At 58.8% G+C, this 26,659-nt stretch overlaps 3 protein-coding genes across 12 annotated transcripts in view; 1 reads left to right on the forward strand and 2 right to left on the reverse strand.

The window, feature by feature from the left end:
* Positions 1-941: 941 nt before the first annotated feature.
* GPAT4 (glycerol-3-phosphate acyltransferase 4) lies at positions 942-8,323 on the forward strand. The gene is made up of 12 exons (XM_063358452.1): positions 942-1,111; positions 3,878-3,947; positions 4,277-4,574; positions 4,722-4,796; positions 5,234-5,323; positions 5,442-5,535; positions 6,015-6,130; positions 6,358-6,413; positions 6,715-6,800; positions 7,038-7,166; positions 7,248-7,327; positions 7,939-8,323. Exons 1-12 carry the CDS (start codon positions 947-949, stop codon positions 8,045-8,047), a joined length of 1,368 nt encoding a protein of 455 aa, XP_063214522.1. The 5' UTR covers positions 942-946; the 3' UTR covers positions 8,048-8,323.
* A 4,955-nt stretch (positions 8,324-13,278) lies between these two features.
* Positions 13,279-15,797, reverse strand: NKX6-3 (NK6 homeobox 3). 2 transcript variants are annotated; one of them, XM_063358454.1, is made up of 3 exons: positions 15,201-15,797; positions 14,021-14,190; positions 13,279-13,944 (listed from the first exon to the last, which is right to left on the reverse strand). In XM_063358454.1, exons 1-3 carry the CDS (start codon positions 15,580-15,582, stop codon positions 13,714-13,716), a joined length of 783 nt encoding a protein of 260 aa, XP_063214524.1. In that variant the 5' UTR covers positions 15,583-15,797; the 3' UTR covers positions 13,279-13,713. The 2 variants fall into 2 exon arrangements, with proteins under 2 accessions (XP_063214524.1, XP_063214525.1); XM_063358455.1 differs by having other exon boundaries at positions 13,708-13,944; positions 14,044-14,190.
* A 722-nt stretch (positions 15,798-16,519) lies between these two features.
* ANK1 (ankyrin 1) overlaps positions 16,520-26,659 on the reverse strand; it is a 62,655-nt gene continuing 52,515 nt past the window's right edge. For 6 of the 9 annotated variants that reach the window (XM_063358588.1, XM_063358584.1, XM_063358585.1 and 3 more), the window contains 8 exons: positions 26,292-26,423; positions 25,952-26,098; positions 23,730-24,282; positions 22,821-23,079; positions 21,419-21,502; positions 20,961-21,128; positions 20,545-20,666; positions 16,520-18,779 (listed from right to left, as the gene is read on the reverse strand). In XM_063358588.1, coding sequence (XP_063214658.1) covers positions 20,568-20,666; positions 20,961-21,128; positions 21,419-21,502; positions 22,821-23,079; positions 23,730-24,282; positions 25,952-26,098; positions 26,292-26,423 — 1,442 coding nt within the window. In that variant the 3' untranslated portion in view covers positions 16,520-18,779; positions 20,545-20,567. The other 3 variants (XM_063358586.1, XM_063358592.1, XM_063358591.1) reach the window with 3 other exon arrangements.

A 26,659-nucleotide genomic window follows, 5' to 3' on the forward strand; every position in this document is an offset into this window, starting at 1 on the left:
GGGTGATTCCCAAGTCCATGACAGTGCCCGGCAGCAGCTGGAGGGTGCCAGTCTGAGCTGTGCCTCCGGAGCTGCTCTGAGTGATGTGACCTCAGCCCAAGCACTGCCTTCCAGGCTCCAGAGCCCACTGTCACTGGCCTCCTGCCACCCTCCAAGTTGACGTCTCTCCAAGCGGTGTGACTTGCCTGACTTCTGTTTCTCTTTCCTCCACTAGTGCTGGTGGCATGTGAGTGCCTCGTCTGCCAAGAAGCCAACGCGCTGTTCGAAGAGTTTTCCAGGGACACAGGCTTCATTTGTGTCTGTAACGACCCTTAAGCCTGAGTGGATGCCAGGGGCCTCCAAAATTAAACTTGTTCCAGGCGTCATGCAAGGACCTGCGCTGGTGCCTGTGTCCTCACGGAAACAACAATAATAGCTCCACATACGGTAGGCTCCTGCGAGTGCCAACTCCCTCGATCTCCTCCAATGCAGGCTCAGGGATGGACTCCACCTTGTCCCTGTGAAGAGACTCTGCATGCTCTCAGCAGTCAGGAGGTGGTTCTGCTGCCAGCTTCTTCACAAGCTGCCCCACAGCAGGACTTGCTCGGCAGCGCCTTGGGAGGATACCCGTTCACGCAGATGTGTCACTGCAGTGCTCACTGCACGCCCATGGAGGAACCTGTGTGCGTGTTCCGTCTTCTTTGAGCTCTTCAGCCCGCACTGTCTGAACTCACCTGGGCTCCGGGCAGATTGTTTGCTTGTTTTCCCAACGGCTCTCCCTGATCCTGTTACATTCCCTCTCTTGCAGAGCCCAAAAAGGATGTGAACTTTGGAATGGGGTCTGTGAGCAGGCTGCGGACTCAGTGCATGTGCGAGACTGTTGCTGAATAACAGGAGGATTGGTTAACTGCCGCGGGCAGCCTTTCTGTCTGGCTGCAGGGCACCAGCCTTGCCTGGGCCCTTCACCATGTTCCTCCTGCTCCCCTTTGACAGCCTGGTTGTTAACCTCTTGGGGATTTCCATAACTGTCCTCTTCACTCTGCTTCTGGTTTTCATCATTGTGCCGGCAATTTTTGGAGTCTCCTTTGGCATCCGCAAGGTTTACATGAAAACATTATTAAAGATTTTTCAGGTAAGTCATGTTTTGAGAATTTTCTGTGTGTTTGCAAGGGTCCTGTCAAGCATGGTTGTGCTTTTGCCCCTCAGCAGAGCATTACAGATGGCTGGGGTGGGAGGTTGGTTTGTTGGTGACGTGTTGGTGCCAGAAGACCCGTTTGGGTCATCTCAGCCAAATGCAGTTTACTAGACCTCTGTTCCGTGGGCTGCTTTTTCCCTGTGATTAATGCAGTAAGTCTTCAAGTAAAGTGGTAGGATAGTGCGGTCCGTAGGTACACGATAGCACAGTAGGGTCCGTAGATGCGCCGAGAGGAGGTGTGTGCTTGGACGGGTTAATGTCCCAGGCAAGGCAGAGCGCTGTTACAGTTGGACGAGGAAAGGAGCCAAAAGGGGCGTAGGGTGTGATGGGGAGGGACAAGGCTACAGTTGGCGGGCGCCTCCTCTCCAGCACATGTTTGGATGAAGCAAAAGCAGGAGGTGAGGCAGGACTTTCTGTACTGCGAGCCCCGAGTGGTCTGTGGGCAGAACCCAGAGTTCTCAACGCCCTTCTGTCCTGGAGTGCCGCCTGCTTATCTGCAGAGTCCAGCAGCCGTGTCTGGACCTGCAGCCTCCGAGGACGACAAGCAACCCTTGCTGACCCTTTTGGCACAGGGAGGCCAAGTGGAATTTTCCAACTTGGGGTCATGCTGTTCCCTTGCCTGCCTTTGGCAGACTAATTTTATGGGCTGTGTCACAGCCAATATTTTCCTTGAAGCAAGTCCCTGGTGAGACCAGAATTTTTGCCAAACTCCTAGTAGATAAAGCCTACACCACCCTACCCTGGCAGCCTGAGCAAAAGGAAAAGGGGTGCCCTGTGCTTGATAGGGAGGTTTTAGGCTCTTAAACATGGAGTTCAAGCTGTGAAAAGATTCATGGTACAGCTACTGCGGTTTGAATAGGGCTGGTCTTCCCCAGGAGTATCTCTGTACTGGCTGGGCTTGGGAAGGCAGCCATGGAGCTTGCAGCGTTCAGCTCATTAAATTCCAAGTCCTCCCAAAAGCCTGAGGTGTGAATGGGAAGACCCTGGGCTTTGTGAGGTGCTTCGTTAACACAGATGTCTGAAGACTTGACTTCAAATTAAGTGACTGAACTGGGAGAAAAAATTAATAACAAGTTTGGTTTACCTGAAATGGAACTTTTCACCTTGTTTTCTTTTTTTTTTTTTTTTCTTTCTTTGACTCAGGAACATTTAATCTCCACACCTATTTTGGTGTTTAATTTTGAAACTATTTTCCTGAAAAGACTCTGAAGTCTATTTCAGCTTTTATCAGAGAATCTTTGTGGTGGGAGAGAGGAGCACTCTGGCACAACTGCTCACAGATTTGGTGGAAAATTCAGTTGCTAGGTTTGGTTATTCAGAATTTTATTTTTAGGGAATGGTATTTACCAGAAAGATTTTCCCAGCTCTAGAGGCTAGTGTTCCGAACCTCACCCAGAGGGGCAGCATTCGAGTCTGGCATCTCGTGGGACACGGCCAGAGCTGCATCCCCGAGTGGTGGCTGCGCATCTCTGTTGGTGGTGAGGGACCTGCCTGGAGCTTCCCAGGTGAGAGTCTGGGCTTTCGGCTACTGCAGTCGGGATAGAGACTGCTGGGCTTGCGAGGAACACCTTCTCCATGGGCTGCCCAGCTGCTGCGGGGTCAGAGCTCCTCTTCTGACTTCTCCTGGGGTGGCATGTCTAGACAATCATCTGCAATCCTGCAGTTCCTTCTGCTGGCAGAGGATGCTTCTAGATGAGCCAGACACTCCATATGCAATTAGCGTTCTCACATGGCTGCCTCCTGTTCTGATGCTGGGATGGGCTGAGAGTGGGATGCTGGGAGTTCCCAGCGGCTTCCCCTTCTTCACAGTTCCCTGATGGAGCAGCTAGCCTGGAGTAATAAGCACGTTGTACACAAGAACACAAGAAGCTTGTTCTCCCGGGCCTGTATAATGCAGAAGAGTGTGAGGCTGAGAGGGTTGCTCAGAGGGCAGGCAGGAAGACTGTCCAGAAATATGGCCAGCAGTTTTTGCTGGTGTCCTTGAGACAGCTGAGAGAGATTTCTGTGGACAACAGGTAGCCTGGGCATGGGATTTGGCAGCCAGCTGCCAGCGAGGCGTCTGAGGGTGCTTGCTGCTGCTGTTTTGGACTGACTGGTGAGCTGAGAAGCAGCTGAATCAGGGAGGGAAGGGTCCCATCCCATCATCAACCTGATGGTTTTAGCAGCAGCCCAAAAACACAGTTTCTGCTTTGAGCATTTTTTTGAGAAGAAATGAGGGTTGAAAAATGGCACCAGTGCCATGATTGGCTTCCAGCGCTGTGTTGCAGACAGACTACCCAGCAGCTGTGCAGTGGCAACCACGGGCCAGGTGCAACAGAGCCTACAGGACACGGAGGCTGCAGAAAATCTTGCTGTGCCATCTCACCACTGAGCACTGTCCTTCCCTCTGGCACTCGCTGGGACTCTGCCGCGCAGAATGGCACACACATGTGTGTGCACATCATGGCTGTCACCTCCGCCTGCATCCTCTTGTCCCATTGCGGACAAATCTCTGCTGTAAAAATGTTCCTCCCGGGCCAGTCTCTGCCTCCACCTCGGTTCAGCTGTTTTCGTCACTTTCGGTTCTGTACGGAAGCCTCCTGGTTTAGCCCCATTTGTCCCCCTTAACCATGGCCGCCTCTGGAAGTCGACTGTAAAACAGGGATAGTAGGAAGTGGAGCTACAGGCTTTGTGAATCTTACTCGTCATGTGTGTCTCTTGCAGTGGGCGACCCTGAGAATAGAGCGTGGTGCCAAGGAGAAGAACCATCCATTATACAAGCCCTATGTCAATGGTAAGATCCTGCCCTGCATGGGCACATGTAAAGTTCAAAATTCCTTTGGGGAGATCAGGGTAAATGTGGTGTCTCTGAGCGAGTGATATTGGGAAGCCTTTTCCATGTCGGTAGATTGGAGGAAGCAATGGTCCATTTCGTGGGGAAAGGGAGGGAAGCATCCAGGGGGTGCTTCATTCCTAGATAGTTGGGAGGACTGGTTTATACTTGTCTGGACTGGAGAAAGGAAGGGGGCTCTGTGGAGCGCGGACAAGGGCAGGCCCCCGCTCTCAGCTGTCTGTGAGCGGGCAGGTCACACGTTGCTCAGAGCTGCCTGTGGTATGTTGCAGGTATCATTGCAAAGGAGCCAACATCACTGGAAGAGGAGATCAAGGAGATCCGCCGGAGCGGCAGCGGCAAAGCCCTGGACACCCCTGAGTTTGAGCTCTCAGATATCTTCTATTTCTGCCGCAAAGGCATCGAGACCATCATGGATGATGAAGTGACCAAGAGGTTCTCCGCTGAAGAGCTGGAGTCCTGGAATCTGCTCAGCAGGACCAACTACAACTTCCAGTATATCAGCCTGCGCCTCACTATACTCTGGGGTCTGGGTGTGCTCATCCGCTACTGCTTCCTCTTGCCCCTCAGGTGAGTGCTGCTGCAGGAGCTGCCTGCAAGTGCCACTGCTCTCCAAGCCCCACGGACCCTGTTCGAGACGATCAGGAGAGACAGGCTGCTTGATGAGTAGGGCCCGTGGCCTGGTTTTGCTAGCGTGTGGCTTCCCTCTTCCTGCAGGATAGCTCTGGCGTTCACTGGCATCAGCTTGTTGGTGACTGGTACTACAGTGGTGGGATATTTGCCAAATGGAAGGTGAGTTCATCTTTGAGGGAAGAGGGGATGGGGAGCCTTCTGTGCAGTTTGAGACCTGATAATCCTGAAGTTTTCCTGCAAGGCCTGTCTGTTCTGCCTGCTGCAGGCAAGGCAGGTGGTCCTGGCATCTGTAGCCTCTCAGGAACAGACACCCTGTAATTTCAGACAAAGGCCCTAGACGTGAGCACTGAGCCTGAGGCGGAGCCCTGGGTTCTGAAAGGAAGAAGGACAGAAAATAGCAAAGGCCAAAGTTTGGTTCTCGTGATTTAAGAATCAGCGGTCATAAGATGATAGCAAAACCCAGGATGAGATGTGTTTCTGTGGGAGAGATGTGAAGTCTCGGTTGGGTCTCGTGGCCTGGGGCAGCTGGGCTGGGCGGCGCCGTTACAGGGGGGATCGTGGGGCTGGGGGGTGATGGTCTCTGTCCTGGGCTGCAGGTGTAAGGAGTTCCTGAGCAAGCATGTCCACCTGATGTGCTACCGGATCTGTGTGCGTGCCCTCACAGCCATCATCACCTACCACGACCGGTAAGGAGGCACTGCCTGCTTCAGAGTGTCCCGTCCCACCAGCTGCTCCATGCCCTGCCTCTTGCAGGCCTCGCGCTTCCTTCCTCCGTCCTCATCGGTGCCTTTCTTTTGCATTTAGAGAAAACAGACCCCGAAATGGAGGCATCTGCGTGGCCAATCACACATCTCCCATCGATGTGATTATCCTGGCCAGTGATGGCTACTACGCAATGGTAAGGTCTGCACCCCTGCCCCAGCTCTGCCTGCCAGGGCCCGGCCGCATGTGTGGTGGGAGCAGCAGGCATATTGCATGGGACAAGGAGCAGGCAGCAGGAGGCTTTTGAGCGTGCAGTACTGCTGTTCCCCACGTGACGTCGCAGGGCTCTCTCAGACCCTGTTCTGTGTGACTTCCCAGCAAGCTTGCCCTGGGACTCGGAGCACCAGGGCTCTCTGGGCACTGCTTGGCAAGTAGAGCTCTGGGCTTTGCTGTCCGTGGAAGAGCAAAGCCCTTTTCCAGCTGGGCCTCCAGCAATGTGGAAAGCACTTGGGGCTTGCTACCTCTGTCCTTCCAGTCAGAGCCTGGGACTTTTCCTCTCAGCCTTTCCAGGGCAGGGGTAGAAAGATGAACCTCAACTTGGCCGTGGAGCGAGGAGCTGCTTTGGCCTTCGTGTGTCGCCAGGTCTTGTAACTTGTGTCTTCTTGCCCTGTTCAGGTGGGTCAGATCCACGGAGGGCTCATGGGTGTGATACAGAAAGCCATGGTGAAAGCTTGCCCCCACGTCTGGTTTGAACGCTCTGAGGTCAAAGATCGTCACCTCGTCGCCAGAAGGTGTGACAGTTGCTGGCTGCAGGGGGGGGTCTGGAGGCTGGGAAAGGGGGGGCTGCCCACTTCCCCTGGGTGAGGACGCTGGCTTGCCTCGTGGCTGTTGGGAGCCGGTGCCACTCTTGCGGCACCCTGATAGTCCCTGGTGACTGCAGGATAAGGACTGTATGCTGTGTGGATTGCTAATGACAGCTTCTGTGCCCCGTGCTAATTGGTGACACTCTTCCGTTTAGGCTCACAGAGCACGTCCAGGACAAGAGCAAACTGCCTATTCTTATCTTCCCAGAAGGTGAGCTGTGGAGCAAGGTCGCACAAGCAGCTGGTGGAGAGCACCAGCTCTCTGTTCCCTCTCTTCTTAGCAGCCGAGGGCCTTGAGAGCCTTCACTGAGGCAAAGGCGATATTGCATTTTAGAGCTGACTGAACCCAGAATGTGGAAGTCAGATCTCTGACGTGACACCTCCTGTGCACACAGAGAGCAGGCTGTGGAGTGCGTGTTGGGGGGCAGGTGCTGGGTGCCTGTGGCCTAACCCTTAGACTTCTGAACTGACTTGCAAAGGGAAGTTGAGAAGATTGTGCTTGCCTCTTACAGGAACCTGCATCAACAACACATCTGTGATGATGTTCAAAAAGGGGAGCTTTGAAATTGGAGCCACGGTCTACCCTGTGGCCATCAAGGTATGAGAAGGCAAACATTCTTACAGCGCAAGTAGTTCTCTGCGTGAGAGCTCCGTCTTGGCAGCCCAGTCTTGGCCCTGCTGGGTCAACAGCCTGGTCCGAGGGCACGGGGACGCTGAGGTCACTCCGTGTAGTCCTGTGGGAGGGCTGGCCTGTAGCTGGGCTTGGGGTGGAACTTGGAGCCTCAGGGAGGGTGCAGCCGCTGCCTGACTTCTGTGAGCTCTTCTGCCTCCGTAGTATGACCCGCAGTTTGGAGATGCCTTTTGGAACAGCAGCAAGTACGGCATGGTAACCTACCTCCTTAGGATGATGACCAGCTGGGCCATTGTCTGCAGTGTCTGGTACTTGCCCCCAATGACCAGGCAGGTAAGTAAGGTGAACCTGGCCTGTCTGATCTGCTTCCTCTTTGGCCCTTTGCTCCTGCTGAACAGTATTATTTTGCCACAGCCTGAAGAGGATGCTGTCCAGTTTGCCAATCGAGTGAAGTCAGCCATTGCCAGGCAGGGAGGCCTTGTGGATCTGCTCTGGTGAGTCCAGGCAGGCTTTTCTCTTCCTGGTGACAGGGTTCCTTTTTCCTGGGTCCTGGTACGTGCTTGTAGAGCTAAGTTTGTGTCCCGCATTGGGCAGAGTAGACCTATGGAGAAATGGAGGTACATATTGGCTGTGACCTCCAAACCTGCTCTTCTGTAGCAGGGACCAAAGTCTTTCCTTCTGTTGTGTGTGTTGGGCACCAGGGCTTCATTCTGTGATTCCAGCTTGCACTGGGATGCCCTGATTCTGACTTGATGCTGCTCAACACAGTGAGTTGAGCTTGGGAACTTCCTTTTTCAGGCACTAAGGTCTTCAGAGCCTGGGAGGCAGAGGGACTGTCTACTGTAGTGGTATCAGAGCAGCTCACACTTCTGGTAGAGCTGCCGTGTTGAGCACAGTGCGGGGCCATGGGTGCGGCTCCTGGCAGAGCAAGGTGTGAAAGTAACTGCCCTTGGGGACAGTTGCACTGCAGTGTGCCCTGGCGACACACGGTATATCTGTAGGTGTCCAGCTGTTGCTGGAGCTCTGACCTGCTCTGAGGAGCCCCAGCTGAAGTCTGAGACAGTGCACGCCTTCAGCTCCTCTGATGATGTGACTCTTTCCCCAGGGATGGAGGACTGAAGAGGGAGAAGGTGAAAGACACATTCAAGGAGGAGCAACAGAAACTCTACAGCAAAATGATTGTAGGCAACCATGAAGACCGGAGCCGCTCCTGAGCCCGCTGCTGCCAGCACTGTTCCTGGGCCTGACCAGAGCCCTTCTGCCTCCAGCACAAGCCAGGGCTTGTCTGAAGTGGCTCCGAATCTTTGGACTTTGGCTACCCCAGAGCTGCTTGGACTTGCTCCTTCATCCTCTGGCTGTTCTTTCCCGGAGGCACTGTTACTGCCTAGAGTCTTTAGGCCCTGAGCAGCTCTTGGCAAAGATGCCTTCTCGTTACTGTTACAGTGAAGCCCCTTGCAGGGGCAATATTAAATGAAACACTTATGGTGTCATATGCTTCCATATGGTGTTTACAGGCCCAGGGGGAGGACTGGGGTGTTGATGTGCATGTGTGTCAGTCACAAGTCTCCCACGGCACAGAAACTGGTGAGCTGCGCTGAAATTAGCTGCCTTGACAACCAAGGGAGTCTTGATGAGCCTGTGCCTCTCACGTCTGCAGCATAAACCTCTTGGGAGCGGTATGTGGTCTCTCAGACCATCTCCAGCTTTACTTCCAGGAGAAACCTTTCCCTTTCACCACCCTCCTGTCACAGCCTGACCCAGGCCATTGCTTCTCCAGCACCTGAGTAACAGCCTCTGCTGGGGTTCCTGAAGTGGTGAGGATCATCCTCCTTGGAAGCCTCCCTCTGTCCCCTGGAACTGCAGGTGACGGGCAGTTGTCACTGGTGTGGCACATGGGGCTCTTGAGGAATTGTATGTGCTGTGGTGGGAGCCCAGGGTGGGTAGGAGAGTCCTGAGACTCCGTGGCTGGGCAGGACATCCCCTTTCAAATGTCTCGTGAGGGCAACGGTGGGACCTGATCTTGTTATGGACCAACATGCACATACATCATCTCGGCTCGTTGCAAGGAAACGGAAATCTTGTGCTGGAGGTGGTACTGCCTTCCCCTTCATCTCTGCAAGTGTGTTATTCAGTAAAACAATCTGCATTTGAGCATTCATCCCCTGTATTTTCCAATTTTCCTTATGTTCCTACAAACATTAGCACTTTCATTGGATCCTCTGCCTGCTCTTATAAGCAAATGCTGTTTCACTGCTGCCTGCAGAAGCCTCTGCGTTTGCTTGAGCGCTGGAGAAGCCAATACTTAGATGCCTCCTTTGTTCCCCAAGGCACAAAGGTGTTTGTTGCGGGAGGGCATCTGCTACCCCCACGTCAGGACAGCTGCTCGGTGTTAAGTGTCCTTAAATTGAATTTCCCTGCACTAGCTACCAGCATGGATTCAAGGTAGTTTAATTCCTGCTTGTTTTTATTTGGGTTAAACACCATTATATCAAGAAATAAAGCAACAGGGAGAGAGTCCAGAAACTTCAGTTACCAAGTTAGCACACTGCCCTGACCTTTCCCAAGAGACATAACGCGCCCACTCACATAAATTAGTCGGTTCCATGCAGCCTCCTTGCTTCAAACCCCTTCTTTTGGGTCCGTCGGGTCTTTACCTGCTCACAGACTGTGCGAAGCAGCATGAGCACAACTTGTCTTCACGGTGTGCTATTTTCCACCTACCCCAGGACCACCAGTTTATGCACAAATAAACTAAACTTCCCAGGACAATACCTCAGAGGGGACGGTCTTCCTCACTCACAGGGATGTGAAGCTACGCTTAATAGTGTATGATCTGTTAACATACAGTTATGGGATATATTTTTCAATATAATATAATATAATATAATATAATATAATATAACATAACATAACATAACATAACATAACATAACATAACATAACATAACATAACATAACATAACATAATATAATATAATATAATATAACATAACATAACATAACATAACATAACATAATATAATATAATATAATATAATATAATATAATATAATATCAATTCCTATACTGAATTGATTTACCTTTGTTTCTTGTAGTGCTTGAAATGTGCTCCTTTACGCGTCCAGCCCCGCAGACACATGACCTGCACAACCGGCGCTGTCGCTGGTCTGTTACCCCCGGCCCCGCCAGGCTGCTCTCGTTTGGTGATGGAGACGCCCTTACTGGCTGCAGGCTTTTCACAGTTACCCCAATTTTGTATTCCTCGTCTCTGCCCAACTTCAGCTACGATGAGGGATCTAGGGGGATTAAAAAAAAGAACAAGACGCAAAGCCTGGTACCTTTTCCTTTCCACCTAAGATAACAAAACAAAAGCAGCTGAAGCAGGAGATAGTAACAGCACCTACAGGGTTGAAGTGCGTTGCTTACGCTTACTGACAGAAGACAACTGCTCGTTACTAACAGGTATCGGGTACCCCGGCACGGATCCCTCCTTCATGAGGAGTTTGTTGTGGCATTAAGGGTCTATTCACCAGCATTTTGGGTTACGTGTTTTACCCAACTGCTTAGGCACAGCTCTTAACACCAGTTCACCAGTCTTCCATATGTGTCTGTTAACCGATGGGGCCATTGTTTTGCTACTTCAAAAAAAAAAAAAAGGAAAGTGCAACCGTTATTTCGTCAGCAGTTGCTACATTTATGCAGAGGTTTTGACCATCACCTTTAAGTTGTATAAGGGATGCTGGGTATAGCGTATGCCTCATGGGAGTTGACCTGCAGCATGGTTAAGCTTCAGTTACCGAGCAGGTGTGTGTTACCGCGCAGTACTGGCCTTTACCATTTAATCATAACATTTTTACAAGCTGTATTTGCTCCAGTACCTGCTTGAGCCACACACTTGCCCAAAAAGCTACTGCTGAGCTCCTGGGCAGCCCCCGCTGGGCTGACGGCCTGAGCCAGCCCCCGTTTGGCCTGACTGAGTGCTGCTGCTCTGGCCCCAGTGCTCGCAAAGCTCTTCTCGTGCCCAGGGGGCCATTTGGGCTAAGACCCCCCCCTCACCGTGCCGTGGTCTGGCCAGTGCTGGACCAGAGCGTTGCCTTCATGCTCTCCCTGGGCAGGCTCGCGCGGGCTCCAGTGCTGGCGGCAGCACCCCCTGCACCCGCAAGTTTTCTGCCTGCAGTTTGCCCCCCCCCCCAGCCGGCCCTTGCCATGGATGCCATGGTGATGCGTAGGAGGCCGCCTCCCCCCGCCCCAGCTCTGCGGGACCCCCATCCCAGGATGCTCCGCAGCCGGCAGGGAGCTGGCTGGACAGGTTAGGAGGCACACATCCATCTTTCCTCGGCTCCCCCTCCCATGCCCCCCAGTCAATATGTCTCTCTCCGATGGGAAAGTTAATAAATTTAGCTCTAGATTAAAAGTATCGATCATTTCATTTGTAAGCGATAAATAACCGGGGGGAGCGCTGGGCGGCCCACGGGGTAGGGGCTGCTGGCGCTGGCTGCCGCAGCCGTGCAGCCCGCTGGGGCCGGGGGCCCTCATATGCATTCTGCCCGGATGCTGGCATTGATTTGCTATTAGTCTCCACGCACCACCCAGTAGCACATCATTCCCGGAGCCGCTATTAATGGCCTTTTGATAAATAATCACTTGTAAGTCAATAAATTTTTATTAAACAGTGTGGCGCTTTGATTTATGAAAATCCGACGGGGTTTGTCTGGGAGAAAAGGGATGCAGAATTGAAGCGGAGCCGCTATCCATCTGCCTGCCAGGCCACCCTGCCCGCGCTCGCACCCACACGCCCCCGGAGCAGCCGGCCCCGCGCTCGGCGCAGCCCTGACCGAACGCCCCTGGGCTGCCCAGCCCCTGCCGCGGGGCACAAGGCGGGTTTGGGAAGGGCAGAGCTGTCGCTCGCCATGTGCCAGGCGAGGGTCGAGCCCCCAGGCTGGCTCAGCGGCCGGTGCCATCTGCGTGGGCAGCAGGAGCCACGGTGGGCAGAGGAGGGTCCCGGCCACAGCTCAGGGCGCCCGTCCGGCCGCGGGGGTGCTCGGGGCAGCCGGGCTGCGGCTGCGATTTGTCACTCTGCCCGGCTGCTGCAGGCCCTTTGCCACCTGCTTTATTTGTCTCCCAGCCCTGACGTGGCATCAGACAGGTGTTAAACTACTTAATCACTTTAAAATTGTTTTAATTTTCTGTTTTGTATTGATCTCCACAGCACCAATTAATCAGCTCACTGGACCAGGCAGTTAGTACATTAAAAATTGTCAGCCACGCTGGGCAGCTTAGAAAATGTCAAAAAAATATCCCGACAGCAGCCCCGCACTTCTCCTGCCGTGCAGAGCTGGCTCCTGCCGAGTGCTGGCTCTGCCCACGGACGGTGACGTGGCTGTCCCAGCGCTGTGGCGGGCACAGGGGACGCGGGGGACGCAGCCTCCGCCCCAGCCCTGCGCTGGGACCTGGCGAAGGGTCCCTCAGCTCCAGCACCTGCGGCAGTCGTCCCACCAAGGGAGTGGAGGGGCTGCGTGGCTGGCGGGGGGAGCGTTGAGCACCCCACGCTCGTTAGGGGGCTGGACAGGGACCTGTGGGGGGAGATCAGTCTTCCCTAAGCCCTGGGAAAGTGCTGCCGAGCGATCAGGGCTCCTTGCAAAGTCCCCCCAGCCCAGCACGTGGTGGAAAGTGACAGATTGGAGGGGACTTGAGGCCAAAGGCCCCAGGCGGACAGGTGGCACGGTGACGATCTGCAGCCCCGCACCCCGGCTCCCCATCACAAGGCTGGTGCTCCGGGTTGCTGCAAAGCCCCAGTGCTTTGGGGGCTTTGGCCACCTCCAGGGGTGGACTTGGCCACCGGCCTGTCCCTGGATGCTGTCCCTGCGGCCACACGGGAGGGCAGCTTGGGTTGCACCCCCCAGCAGCTCCTCCATGCCTGTGCCATGCTGCTAATCAGTATATGATGGGCCGGCAGCACCTTATCTCCTATCGATTTCCTCCCAGGACATGGCTGGTCTGTTTGCTCACACCTGGCTGGCGCTTAGTTGGCTCTCGGCTGAACAACTGCCGCGCTCACCAGGGCCCCAACACTGTGCCAGTGCCACCAGGAGCCCCTTTGGTGTCCTGAGCGGCTGGGGACAGACAGCCCCTTGTGGCACCCACCCTTGGCGTGCCAGGCCTGAGCTGGGGGGAGCCGTTGCAGGGGACGTGCAGACCCACGTGCACACACACGTGTACGCAGCCCCCGCTGCACCGGGGTGCAGCACGGCGGGGGGGAGGCCCACCAGGTTGGCAGCAAACACACAGGGGCTATTGATGCCACATCAATCCTGCAACCCCGACAGGTGAATGGGCTCTCACTCACACCGTTAAGATAAATGATATTTATTTGCTGCTAATAGGTTCCAACAAGAGGCCCCAACGAGTGACTTTTGAACCAGCACCTCTTGCTGCCGGTGCACGCCCAAAATGGGGAAAACCCTGGGAAACGTCCCCAGGGCTGCCCCGCTCCTGTGGGCTCTTCCTGCCCCACGCACAGCACCACAGCCGCGGCCCCTTCCCCTGCCTGCACGCAGACCCTGCCCCATGCGCGCCATCCCAGCCCCTTCTCCGGCCCGGCCTCATGAGGGCACCCTGGACCACACGCCCGCGAAGCAAGCGCTGGGACATGGCTGGGACCTTTATTTCATCAGTGCCGACAGCTCGGCCGCGCCTGACACTGCCCACACGTGCTGCTCCCAGCCCTGCGAGCCACGATCCCTGGGCAGGAGCCACCAGGAGGGGGGGCGGCAGCTGCCCCATCCCCACAGCCGGGCGTCTGTGGGGGGTCACCCCCCCAGCAGGAAGCAGGTGGCCAGGCTGGGTGCCCCATGGCCCAGAGGGGCGGGCTGTGCCACGCTCAGCCGCTGTGCGTGCCCAAGCCCAGCACCGAGAAGGCCGCACGGTGCTTCCTCAACAGCAGCCGGATCTTCTCGTCATCTGAGTCGGGGTCCAGGGGCTTGTTGTACTCGTCGTCCTCGGTCTCAGAGGCTGCCCGCTCTCCGCCAGAGCCCCCCGCCCGCTGTGAGGACGAGGAGGGCTCCAGGGCACTCTTCTTCCTCCATTTGGTCCGTCGGTTCTGGAACCAGACCTGCCGCCCCACGGGACCGGCTCGGTTAGCAGCCACCACGCCACACGCCCCGTGCCACGCAAGGACCCACACTCACCTTCACCTGGGACTCAGTCATACCGAGGGAATAGGCCAGCCGTGCTCTCTCCGGACCTGCCAGGTACTTGGTCTGCTCAAAAGTCTTCTCCAGCGCGAAGATCTGGTGCCCCGTGAAGGTTGGGCGCGTGTGCTTCTTCTTGTGGATGCTGTCGGCCAGGTGAGCCGGGGCTGCGGGAGAGGAGGGAGGCGGGTGAGCCCCCGGGCTCGCCGCAGTGCATGGCTCTGGGCAGCTCCCCCACTCCCGAACGCGGCACCAGCCCTCAGCACCCACAGAGTCCCTCCACGCTGGCTCCCCTCCAGATTAAAACTGTAGTCTGGCTTCAAGGCTTCAGCCTCATCCCAGGAGGGCTGAGCTGCCCCCTGTGCCAGCCCCGCAGAGACAGAGCTGTGCACCTCCTGCTCGGGGACAGCGCTAATTTCTTGTGCTGAGAGAGGGAAGCGTTGCCAGCAGCAGTGCACGACCCCAGACCCATGCAGCACCGGCAACACCGTGCCCCCATGCCCCAGACCTTGCAGGATGCATGACGGGAAGGCAGGCAGTGCTGGAGGGCTCATAGCCACGCCGGGAGCAGGCAGTGGCGCTGCCTGACCCGTCTGCTCTGAGAGCATCACCTGAAGAGGGGGAAAGGGGACTGCGGCTGCAGGCTCTGAGCAGCTGTGCCCGGAGCCTCCCAGGACTCCCCACAGGATGGTGGGTGCACCCACCCTGCCCACCCTCTGCCACGGCAGCAACATGCTCTGCCATCCCCCTGCAAGCTCTCCACCAGGCAGGCAGCGCTGCCAGCCCAGGGCCAGCCATCCTGCCTGTCTCTGCCCGAGCTGGGCCAGGCACCGACCCCAGTGCGGCTGCCGGAGGGACGGGGGATCTCCGCGCGGCAGGCTCTGCCCGTCCTTGCCAGCTGTGGCTTGTCTGGGCGCTAAGCAGAGTTAATCTCTGCCATTGGAGCTGCCCCTGCTCTTGAGTCAAAACCTCTGCGGCAGGTTGAGGTCCAGGAGCCCTGACCCCAGGTCCATTCCCACCCTCCTGGGGCCACCTGCAGGGCGACCAGCTGAGAAGATGTGTCCTGGGCAGCTGACCCATGTCCCTGCCCTGGTGCCGGTGGGTCGGGGCTCTGTGGGGTGCCCGCCGTCTGCGGCGCCCACCAACCGCCCTCCCGCCCCGGCCCCGCTGTACTTACGGCCACCGCACTGCCGGCCGCCCCGCCAGTCTGGGGCTGCCTCTGCCCAGCAGCTCCGGCCCCGTGGCAGGTACTCGCCGCTGGCCTTGGGGAGGGCCCCCACCTGGGGCCCGTAATAGACGCCCGGGGAACTCAGTCCATTAAATCCGCCTGCGTGGGGGTAGCCGGGGAGAAGGCTGCTGTTCGGCGTTGCCGCGGGCCGGCTGAGGATGTCGGAGATGCCATGGGGGGTGCCGGCGGCCAGCTGGGCACCAAGCCCGGGGGGGCCCAGCTTGTAGAAGGAGCTCTGCACCGAGTACTGGCAGACGGGTGCCTTGGCCTCGGGGAAGGGGCCCAGTGAGGGGCCATTGAGCAGGAAGGTTCCCGGCAGGTTGGCGTCCATGGCTCTGGTGTCAAGGCAGCCCTCAGAGCCCGGGTCCCCCGGGGTGTGATGGCTGGCCCATCCCCACTGGCCCGGGGGCTACTGGGCCCTGGCACCCACCCTGGCTGGCGAGCACCCGGGTGGCCCTAGGGCCCTGTCAGAGGGCCAGTCCTGGGCGGGCAGGTGGCCACGAGCAGGGCCAGGCCCCGTCCGACCCCGCCGAGGTGGCTCCAGCTCCGGACCCAACTTGGGCTTGGGACGAGCCAACATTTCTCTGATAAAGCCCAGGGCTATTAGAATACGGCGCCCCCATTGGCCCGGCGGCGGCAGGTGGCGGCTCCCATTGGCCGGTTCCGCGCCGCCTCGGCCGCCATTGGCTGCGCCGCGGGGCCAGCGCGGGATTGGCCCAGCCCAGACAAATTGCGCTTTGAAAGGCGGCGGCGGGGGGACGCGGCGCGCGCTGGACAGCGCCGGGCGGGGCGGGGCCGGAACGGAACGGAACGGAACGAACGGAACGGGGCGCGGGCGACGGGGACCTGCGCAGCGCGGCCGGGCCGGGATGGGATGGGATGGGATGGGATGGGATGGGATGGGATGGGATGGGATGGGATGGGATGCGATGGGATGGGATGCGATGCGATGCGATGCGATGCGATGCGATGGGGTGCGATGGGGTGCGGTGGGACGCGGGGCCGGGATGAGGCGGGCCGAGGCACGGCAGCGCCGGTGCGGCTGGGAGACACACCCCCCCCGCGGACGCCCCCCGGGGCTCCGGTGGCTGCTTCCCCACCCGCCCGGGGAGAGCCCGGTGGGATCAGCGGGGGTGCGCGCCCTCCTACAGCTGGCAGTCCCCCCCCGCCCTCCTGGCAACGGGGCACGGGCAGAGGGGACCCCACTGGCCCCCCGCCCCGAGCCTCAGCCTTCCCCACGCGCTCAGAAAAGCAGAGCCGAGACAGGGTCTGTGTTGGTTTCTTTATTAATTCATAGTCTGATAGCTGGTGTACAGGGAAATGATCTATACATCAGGGGCTAAGACAGGGAGATCCAAAAGGCTTCTTTCCATAACAATTAAAAAAAGGAAATAAAAGTAATTTTTAAAATTTCTAAAAAGCTTCTAGTGTGCAGACTGCAGCATTCTCTAGGCTCAATGTCGGGTGCAGCCTCCCCCTACCAGCCCTACGAGCAATCCGAGCGCAAAGCAATGTCACTGCAGGTGCCCGGCACGGTTGCAGCACAGCACATTCCCTAAGGCGTATACAAGGCCAAAGCACAGGACCCACATACAACTCTACGGTGATGCTACGGAGTCAGCTGTCGCAGTGGGTCTAGGGAGGTTATTGTACACAGCGAGGGTGATGGATGGAGAGCCTGTGCCTATATGGCTCAACTTCGGGGTGGGAAGGGGTCGCTTTGCTCTCCAAGGCTAAGCTGGGTCAGTTGCTTCGCTGCAGCCAGGCTTTTTCCCGACTGCAGGGGAGCCAGGGGCTTTCCCGGCAGACGCGCACCCTCTGCGAGACAGGGCTGCCCTGCCAGGGCCACCAGCCTGAAGCTGGAGGTGGGCTCGTTCTGCACATGGCCACAGAGGGCAAACCCGGGCCCTGCGAAACAAGTCCATGGCCACCTCCATGGGAAAGAGCAGGGGGTCCCCACACCACTGTGCTACAAAGACCAGGCCCCCACCTTGTTTAGGTAAAGGACGGAGTTGGGGACATGGGACCTCCTGCCACTGCCTGCATCTGGCCCTCCTGGGGTCAAGTACTGCAGCAGATTCAACCCACTGCACACCTCGGCGTTTCCTGGGCAGCTCTGCCCACCACTGGCCTTCTGCTCGGGCAGCAGCTGGCCCCAGGGCTGCCCTGGCTCCCAGGGTGACTGCTTGGGCCAGGCTGCTGCAGCGGGGCCTTCACCTGCCCACAGCACAGCCACCGGGGGAGCAGCCCCCCACATCTCTGAGGTTGGTCCTGGGAGGGTCAGCATCCACGGGCCAAGGGGCTACGCTCATTTGTGCCCTCGGAGGGAGGCAGGGGACCCTGCAAAGCCCTTACGTGGGGTGCGTAGTGCAGGGCTGCTGGCTCATCTCCTGAGCAGATATTGTGCTGAGTAGACCTAGGCACAACCGCCTGCATGGCACAAGCATCCCCTGCTCTGTCTCACTACCCACCGTCCCTGGGCCCCAAGCACCTCAGCACAGGCCAACAGCTTCACCCCAGCGGGATCTAACCCAAACTGGGGCTTGCACCATGGACAGGCTGGTGGGACTGCACCTGTGGGCCCCCCTCTTCAGGCCAGGAAGGGACCAGGCTCAGCCAGAGGGGCACAGGGCACCGTCTGCTGCCCTTTTACTCCTATAGCCTCCCAGCTCCATTCACCGGAGCTGCTCACCTACTCCAAAGGTTTTGCCCATCCTGCAGCCTGAAGAGGTATTTGGGAGCAGAGCTGTTAGTGCTTTGTACATACTGCTAGAGTGTCCCTAGGGGTTTGCATAGTATTTATTGGTTCATATACACAAGGCTGATTGCTGTACAGTTTACACTTTCAACACAAGCAACGAGCTCAGTGCTCAGCCCAGAGCCCTGCCCGGGCAGGAGACGTTGCACGTGCTGGGGAGAGGAAGGGCCGCCCTGCACCAGCCCCTCTGCCCAGGGCAGTTGTGCTCCCTGAAACTCCCATCTCACACACCCCTGGCAACCGCTGCCCTCCCCACAACCCAACACTCACTGAGAGGGATGAGAGGCGAGTCCAGCAGAGGCAGCACGGGCAATGGGGCATCGAGCCCCTCTCCTTCCACAGTGAGCAGTGCTGTGCTGCCCCACCTTTCCTCTTGCAGCTGGAGCACGGGTGGGGGGATGCATTTAAACACGCAAATGCACGAGGGTGGAGTCTCCTTCCTTCTCGTTTTCCGCCAGTCCAGCTCTTGCCTCCCAGAGTTGCCGAGAGGATGCCCCTGGAGCGTGCTGCTGTCGCTGGGCTCCTGGCAGCAGCGGGGCAGGGACGGAGGCCCCTCCGTCGGTTTTAAGTACTGTAGCTCATGCGTCTTGCAGTCAGTCAGTCATGCGGATAGGACGGTAAGTATGTCTCATACAGAAATCATGCCATTAGCCTATAGAAACATGTACAGCCAGCCCTGCTCCCCTCCACTCTCTGCTTTCCTCTCCTCTCTTCTCAGGTATGTGTCAGAACGTGTGTGGAGTTCAGTGGTTTGGTGTTGAGGTGAGATCCTGGAGACACGCAGAGAGACAGAGATGGGGTTACCAGACACTCATAGTGGCCAGGAGAAAGGGTATGTGCAGTCCCAGCCCCTTCTACACCCAGTGCTTGACCCACATGCACCTGTCCTGCCCAGATACCACAAGACAAGTTTTAGGGGGTGTCAGAGAGACACTGACAGAGCACCAATAACTGCCCTGCCTGGAACCAGCAGCAATGGCATAGATGGCATTGGTGGTGCTGTCCCAGCTGCAGAGAGCAGCAAAAAGCAGGAGCTGAGCTGCACCAAAGGCAATGTGGCACTGGGAAGGAGCTGGGAGGGCTGCTGTGGGCTCTGGGATAGAGGCGGCCAGCCCTGAGCCTCCAGCCTCAACTAGGGTGACCGACTGCACCTCACTCTCACAGCAGCGGGTAGGACCCCACACATTCCTAATGCACACCCTGGGGCACTTCAGCACACCATGGCAAACAGCGAGAGCAAAGCAGCAGGAGCACTGCCCCAGAAAGAGGGAGACCCAGGGACTGTCTGGGGAGTGGGGCAGGCAGTGCGTGCGAGGACACCGTCTGTGTGAATGTGTGTCCACAAGCACGAGCCTCTTGACTGTCATGCACCCACAGAACCGACTAACACAGTGGAGAGAGGAGGGAGACAGGGGACAGACACAGCCACGCACGTACAGCTTGTCAGCTCCTCCCTGGCCCAGCAGCGCCTGGCAGCTGGCAACACGCGTGCAGCACCTTCCCCCGAGTGCTGCGCTGCCAGCCCAGCAGCGAGCGTGCAGAGAGCAGTGATGCAGCTGGGTCCAAGTGCGCTGTGCCAAGCACCCTGCCTTGAGCCTGGTCTAGTCCCACCCAACAGGGAAGGCAGGGGAGCAGGACATGCACAACGCCCAAGGGATGATACAGTGCTCACACCGGGCCTCAATGGGAGAAATGTCCCGGTTCAAGACAGGTTCCCTGCCCTCAACCCCTACAAGCATCATGTTCCTGCACCCCACCACTCCGGCATCCCTGCTGCCCTGATGTCCCCCAGCAGCACCCTGCCATGGCCTGCACCCCCTTTCCTGGCCGCAGGAGCTGCAGCAGACCTCACTGCCGCCCTCTCGTGCCACGATGCATGGCTGGCAGCGGCTCCACTTGCGTCTCCCAGCAGGAATGCTGCAGAGCGGAGGCAGCCAGCCGTGGCCCTGCAGAACTGTGACACCTCTCAGCTGGCTCCTGGCTGCACCCCGGGGGAAGCGGGGACAGGGGCACCAGGCTCCAAGGGCTGGTCTCATCTGCCACAAGGCTGCACAGTTACTGCTCGTGGATGAAGGGGACAGCTCTGCTCAGACCCCACACAAATGCCGTCCACTCCCTGGAGCGGTTTTGGACAAAGCTCATCCCTCTGCTGTAGCCCAGCGTACCCAGGAATAACAACCCCGTGGCCTTGTCACTGGGGACCATTGCCCTGAGGCCCCCAGGGTGCTGTGACTGCAGCAGCAGCCCCCTCAGCGCAGAGGCTGACCCAGCGCCAGCAGCTAGCCGAGCATCGCTGCAGAGCAGGGCACCCCGTGCCCATTGCGCCCGGGCCCTGGGACAGGGAATGGGTTAGCAGCATGGTCATGCCGCTGCCCACCCTCAGCGTTTTGCTGCAGCACAGCAACCCCTCTCTGCAGGCCAAGAGCTGGCAACAGCCCTGCCACACTTTCCCCAGGAGGATGTGCACAACCAACAGCTCGGTGCAGGCAGCAGCACGGGGAGCTGGGATAGAAGGGAGAGCAAAGGTGGGGTTACCTCAAAAGAGGCCATTTGAGGGGTCACTGCTTCCCCCTTTTCAGGCTGGCTCGTTTCACTATCTGAGCCCCCATTCTGCCCCCGCAGACCTCTGGTTTCGGGACACGCACTCGCACCTCCTCCTGAGGAAGCCGCAGGGGCAGGAAGCAGGACATCACCCAGGCGAACGGACAGACATACAGAAGAGGACAGGAGAGGGAAAAGCAGAGTCAGTTGGCAGAACACACCGAGCAAGAAGACTGGTGCAGTGGGCAAGAGCTGCCCCAGAAGCCTTTGAGGGGAAACAGGAGAGGAAAGGAGAGCAGGGCAGAAGAAGGGATAGAGGGTGGCGGAGCCCCAGAGCCTGTGAGTCCTGCAAAGGTGGTGCTGGCCCTGAGCAGGGTGCCTACAAGGCAGGGCTATAAGCCACACCTTACCTTGGCCCCCAGACCATCCCGGTGCAGGATGGAGTATTTCATGAAGTGATCGTCCTCAGCCTCCAGGTCTTGGGGCTCCTGCAGAGAGCCCTCCAGAATCAGCTCCTCCTGCTCCTGCCTGTCATCCGTGTCACCAGGGCCCAGCTGACGCACCACCTTCCGGATGACCTGCAGAGAAGCCGCACAAATGGGCATCACAGCTAGCCCCGGGCATCACAGCTTGCCCCAGGCACTGTGCCTCCCTCCTCGCCCAGTCTGGCCCTGGACCACACGTGGTGCGCAGCCTCTGTCCCATGCGCAGGGTCTGGCCGAAGTGCCGTGACCGTAACCGAAGACGGCGGGACACGGGTGCCCTGCATGGGCCCCTGGGCTGCGGGGAGGAGCCCGGCAGCCGGGCAGAGGGGAGAGGAAAAAGGCTGCAGCATGCCCTTGCCCACACCATGCCCTTGATCACTCACCTTCTTGGTGATGATATTGCCTTGATCATCTGTGAACTGCTCCTCAGTGACCTGCTCTCCAGGGAGATGAAGGACTTCGTTCCCCTGCAGTGACAGGAGGGACAGCAGGGCATTTCAGGGGGGTGAGGGGAGCCCCTCTGCAGGCAGAACAGTACGCCTGTCACGCACTCCACAGCCTCTGTCTCCCGCCCTGCCCCATCCCTTTACTGCTCTCCTCTGCATCTGCCCCAGGCTGGTTTCTCAGCTCCCTGCTCATTACCTTCACAAGGACACGCCGGCGGACGACCCTGGTGGAGAGAGCCTCCTCGTCGTCCGCCAGCCCCTGGCTCTCCCCGAGCTCCTTGTCCAGCTCACGGTGGGCGTGTTTGAGCAGGAAGCGGACAGAGCCCCTGACGATGTGCATGACGTTCTGGCAGCTGACCAGGAAGAAGGCCAGCAGCACCAGGGCGATCAGCAGCTGGGCCAGGAAAGCCCACATCCCGCCTCAGCGCGCACAGCTGCACGTCTGCCCTGTGGGTCTCAGCCTGCTGCTCAGAGCCCAGCCATGCTCTCCGTCTGGGACGGGCAAAGCCCCTGGGGCAGGAGCAGCCCTGCGGGTCTGCAGGCTGCCGGCGCGGTGCCCCGGCTCTGCGGGAGGACACTGTAACCCTAGCTGCCGCAGCTCAGCTGGCTGTGGGCGGCGAGAAGGGAGCGGGCAGGTGGAGCGTCCTTTGGGCTCACAGCCTCTGTCAAAGTCATGGGGCCAGGGCCGAGACAGCACCACCTGTCCCCCGCCAGGCAGTAAATGGGACAGCCCTGTCCCCGTTCTCCGACAGCTCACCAACAAACTGTCCTCTTGGCTGTGGTGGGGAGGGCAGCGTGCAGTCCTCTGTCACAGGACAAATGAAGCCCTGGGCAGGAGCCAGGGGTTTGGGGTGTCATTGGAACTGCACGCGACTCAGGAAACACGCACTGCAGAGCTGCGCGACCACCTCCAAGCATGGCCGCGCTGCCGGCATGGCTGTGCATGCCCTGTCCAGGGAAAGGTGCTTACCCTCACCTTGGACCTGCCAGCTCCATGTGGCCGTGGCTGGGTGCCCACCACCCAGCCTGGCCCCCAGACCAGCTCTATTTGTGGCTCCAGCAGGCTGTTGGGCCAGTGGCCAGGGCAGATACTCAATAAGGAAGCAGTCAGAGAGGCTGTCTGGGTTATAAATGGAGAGCAAGAGCTCAGGTATCAAGCGCAGCAGGCTATTCTGGGCTGAGAGGCACTCCCAGGGGCAGAGGGCAGGAAGTGTGCCAGGAGACTTGTGCCTCAGCTAGCACCTGGTCTGCCCGGCTGGCCCTGCGGTAGGCTCAGGAACGGGCTGTCCATAGGGTCCCTACCTCCTGTGGGGCCGGGTCCCCCTGCTCTTATCCTCACCTGGCCAAAGAAGCGGCTGTCTGCCTCCTCCTGCCAGCCGCCTGTGGGGTGCTGGGGCTGCCAGTCGCTGTCCTCTGCGGAGCTGACCCGCATCAGCTCCACAGCTGGTGCCAGGACCTGCTCTTGCTCCTGGCCCTGTGCCCCAGAGGCCGTGGTGTGCATCGGGAGCAGCCTTCGGGTGACCCCCTCCTGCCAGGAGCCCGCTGTCAGGTCCTGTAGGCAGGAGATAAAGGAGCCTTCTGCATTCCAGTCCCTCAGCCTGGGCACCGGAGAGGGACAGGGACAGGGAGAGAGAGACAGAGAGAGAGAGGCAGTCAGCTTTGCCGTGGAGTGCTGCACCCTGAGCAGCAGCCTACCTCCGGCAGGCACACCGGCGCAGCCTGCACCCTGCCAGGCGCTGGGCTCCCCAGCTCACGGCGCTGCCGGGCACCCGGCACAAGCAGCACAAAATGCAGATGCACAAAGGGCACAGGCCTCCTCCCCTGCCACGCTCCCTGCCCATCCCACAGCCTCGCAGCCTGGCTGCAAAGGTCTAAGGCAATGCTACGGAGCATCGCCAGGCTCTGCGAGGGACCTCATGGGACTGGTGCCACTGGGAACACAGGAGGATGCAGCCCAGGCTGAGACGGCTCTGGTCGGCACAACCTACATGCAGGGCCTGGCCGGCTGCCGGGGGTCCCTCCCAGGTGCCCTGCACAGAGCCTCCCACAGCATCTCCAGAGAGGTGCAAGGCACTCAGCCCAAAGCCACTGCTCTGTCTGCCGGGGATGCCCAGGCTCCAGAGCTGGAGACCAGCAGAGAAGCAAGCAAAGCTGGGAGATTATTGCAGCTGGCCCAGCACAGGGCAATAGCTGGCGAAGCAGTTCTGCTCCCCTCCCACGGCCATCTTGGCACCCCAGGCCGCAGTACCTGTCTGTGCTCTTCTCCACGATGTGGCTAACGGGAGGTGATGCCGTGATCCTGGCTTGCACCTTCTGCTGAACTGAAACAAAAGAGACTTCACTCTCCAGGTCCTGCTCCCCGGTCCCTGGCTGGTGATCACTGGCTGGCGTCTTCCCCTCTGGCCTCGGCCCCTCCTCCTGCTCTAGAAGGTCAATCAGGCCATTCATGGCATCTGAGTCCACTGTGTCATCCTCAACCAGGTCCATAGAGCCCATGTGGTCCGGGCCATGTGCATCTGCCAGAAGCTGCCCCGGGAACCGGCCTTCACTTGTGGCATCTGAGTCCTCGGCCTTGCTGCACTCCAGAGAGGAGTCCTCAGCAGTCACCAGAGAGGGGGTGAGCCCCGAGGACCACACCTGCATGTCGGACATCTCCATCAGGGCGTCCTGCTCGGTGGCAGCCATGGGGATAGCATCCATGATGGCCACCTCATTCCAGTACTGGTCGGCACGCAGCGGGGATGGCAGCGTGTAATGCAGGGAGGCGGGGGACAGCAGCTCATCCTGCAGCGAAGCGTAACCTATATGGGCAGACAGAGGCGACATCTCCAGCAGCCGTCTCACACGCGCACAAGCACAGGGAGGCAAGAAGGGAAACAGCCTCCAGGAGGGTGCCTGCCCCAAGGACAGCAATAGTCACGCCACAGACCCCAGTGGCTGGGCTAAGCAGGGCTGCACTCACAGCAGCTGCTGCCTTTGCACGGTCCCTGCAAGTGCGGCCATGCCTGCCTTTGAGTCCTGGGGTTGGTTTGGGCTGGCCCTGGGACTGCCCGCTCCCTGCGGGGAGGACTGGCCCGGCGTGCATATGATGCCCCATCCACACTGCAGGACACAGTGCCTTCTTTGCTACCCTGTGCCATCAGCTCCCAGGTCCCTGCCCACAGCCCCCATCCAGCATCGGCTGGCTGACAGTCACCAAGGAGTTCAGGTGGCCAAGTCTGGCAGGCACTGACTCCCAAAGTCGACCCCTCTCCGCAGCACAGAGGAGCAGGCTGGAAGTAGCACCATGAGCAGGAAAGGATGGCCCTGGTCCATTTCATGCAATCCCAAGGCCCTGCAGGATGCAGCCAGGGCCCTAAAATCCCCTTGGTGTCTCCAGGGCTACAAGCATTTGTCATGTCCTCATCACCTGGGGCCACGTGCACAGCCCAGGGACACCAATATGGACTACAGCCAAGCCAAGCACTCCCACCCAGACAGGTGGCTTTGCTCAGCCTTTCTCAGCTCTGAGCCACTAGCCCCTTTTCTACCCTCGCAGATCAGCAGAGAACGCATTCTGCACCCCAGGCAGCCAGGGATTGCTAGCCACAGTCAAGGCTTGGGGACAGCTGGGACCCCCAGTAGAGGAAGGGCACCTCTCCCCTGTGTGGGTGCCCAAGCAGTGCAGGGCCAGCAAGGGACGGAGCGCAGGCAGTGCAGGAGGAGAAGGCCTGGGGGTGGCTGCCTGCAAGCATGACAGCCATGAGAGGGGCAGTCCCTGGTGACATGCAGTCGCTGGAGCAGGACATGGCTCCCGGAGGGCTCAGCTGAGGTGGAGACAGTGGAGACAGGCAGTGGAGGAAGATGAGAGAAGGAGAGGCCAGGATGAGCTCAGAGAAGAGAGGTGGCAAGAAGTGACCCACAGGAGTGCCCGCACCTGATGGCGCTAGGTGGCATGTTTGAGAGAGCAGAACAAGGGAGAGACAGAGAGGGAGAGAGCGATGAGCCAGAGCTGCCCAGGCGGTGCCACAATGCAGGACTGTGGCAGCACACAGCCCTGTCCCTGCCCAGTGTGCTCACTCCTCCGCAGCACACACTGCAGCTGGCCCCGGCTGCGTCCCCACACCCAGGCACGCTGCGGCTGGGACCCAGCCTGGCTGCACCACCACAGCCAGACAGGCAGGACTCTGTGAGCTCCCAGCCACCGCTCAGCTCACACAGCCAGAGGCACCTCTCACTGGCACATCAGGATAAGGAACGTGTGTCTACCCCACCTGGAGAGTTTCTGAGAAGGCAGTATAGCAGGGCCAAGCTTCCTGCAGCATAAGCCCCGGTGAAGAGGCCACATCTGTTGTCAACACCTTGTGCCCACTGAGTTCCCAGCAGGCCACTGGTGCACTGTGGTCAGGCAAGATATCGGCCCTGATCTGTCTGCATGGACTCTGCCCCCAGGGCCCACCTGCAGAGTCCCTGCCAGAAGCTGGGACTCACCATTCATCTGGGACGGCGAGAGGGAGTAGTCTCTGTCCGTGTAGCGCCAGCTGCCCTTCAGGCTGCGGCTCTGCCGGCCGGAGCCCTCCAGCGTGTTGATAATCTCGCTGCGGTCGATGTTCCTCAGCGCTGTGTACAGACTCTCGACTGCAGGGGGAAACCAGCGTCAGCAAACTGGTCACTGGGGGAACACAGCCATGCCCCAGACCCCCTCCAGGCAGGCAGGTGGGCACGAACCGGTGGTGTAAAGCCAGTCAGGGACACCTGAGCACACACATGCTGCTCTGCGCAGCCAGCCCTGCCACCTCCATGCCTCTAACAGGGCACTGCAGATACTCACTCTTGACACTCTTGCCCTCACGGCTGACCCAGAGGTTGAGTAAGGCTATGCTCTGCTCCAGTAGAGAGTTGGGGTTCTCCACACGTATCCTGTTGATGTCATCCACCCCAAACTGCAGCTCACGTGCCAGCTCTGGGGGAGACACCACATCTGAGTATCGCACCCTCCGGTGCCCATCACCAACTCCTGAGCCAAAAAGGCTAGGCATGTTGTGAAGGGCTCAGCCGGACCCAGAACAGTCCCCCACGTCACATACAACTGAACATGGCAGAACATGCAGGAGCAGGAGCTGGGACAGGGTAGAGGCTGAAGTGCCTCTGCCCAGGCTGGCTGTGACCAGCGTAGCAGCGTCTCACACTAAGGAGAAG

The sequence above is a fragment of the Chroicocephalus ridibundus genome, chromosome 23, assembly GCF_963924245.1.
Source record: "Chroicocephalus ridibundus chromosome 23, bChrRid1.1, whole genome shotgun sequence".
NCBI classification, from domain to species: Eukaryota; Metazoa; Chordata; class Aves; order Charadriiformes; family Laridae; genus Chroicocephalus; species Chroicocephalus ridibundus.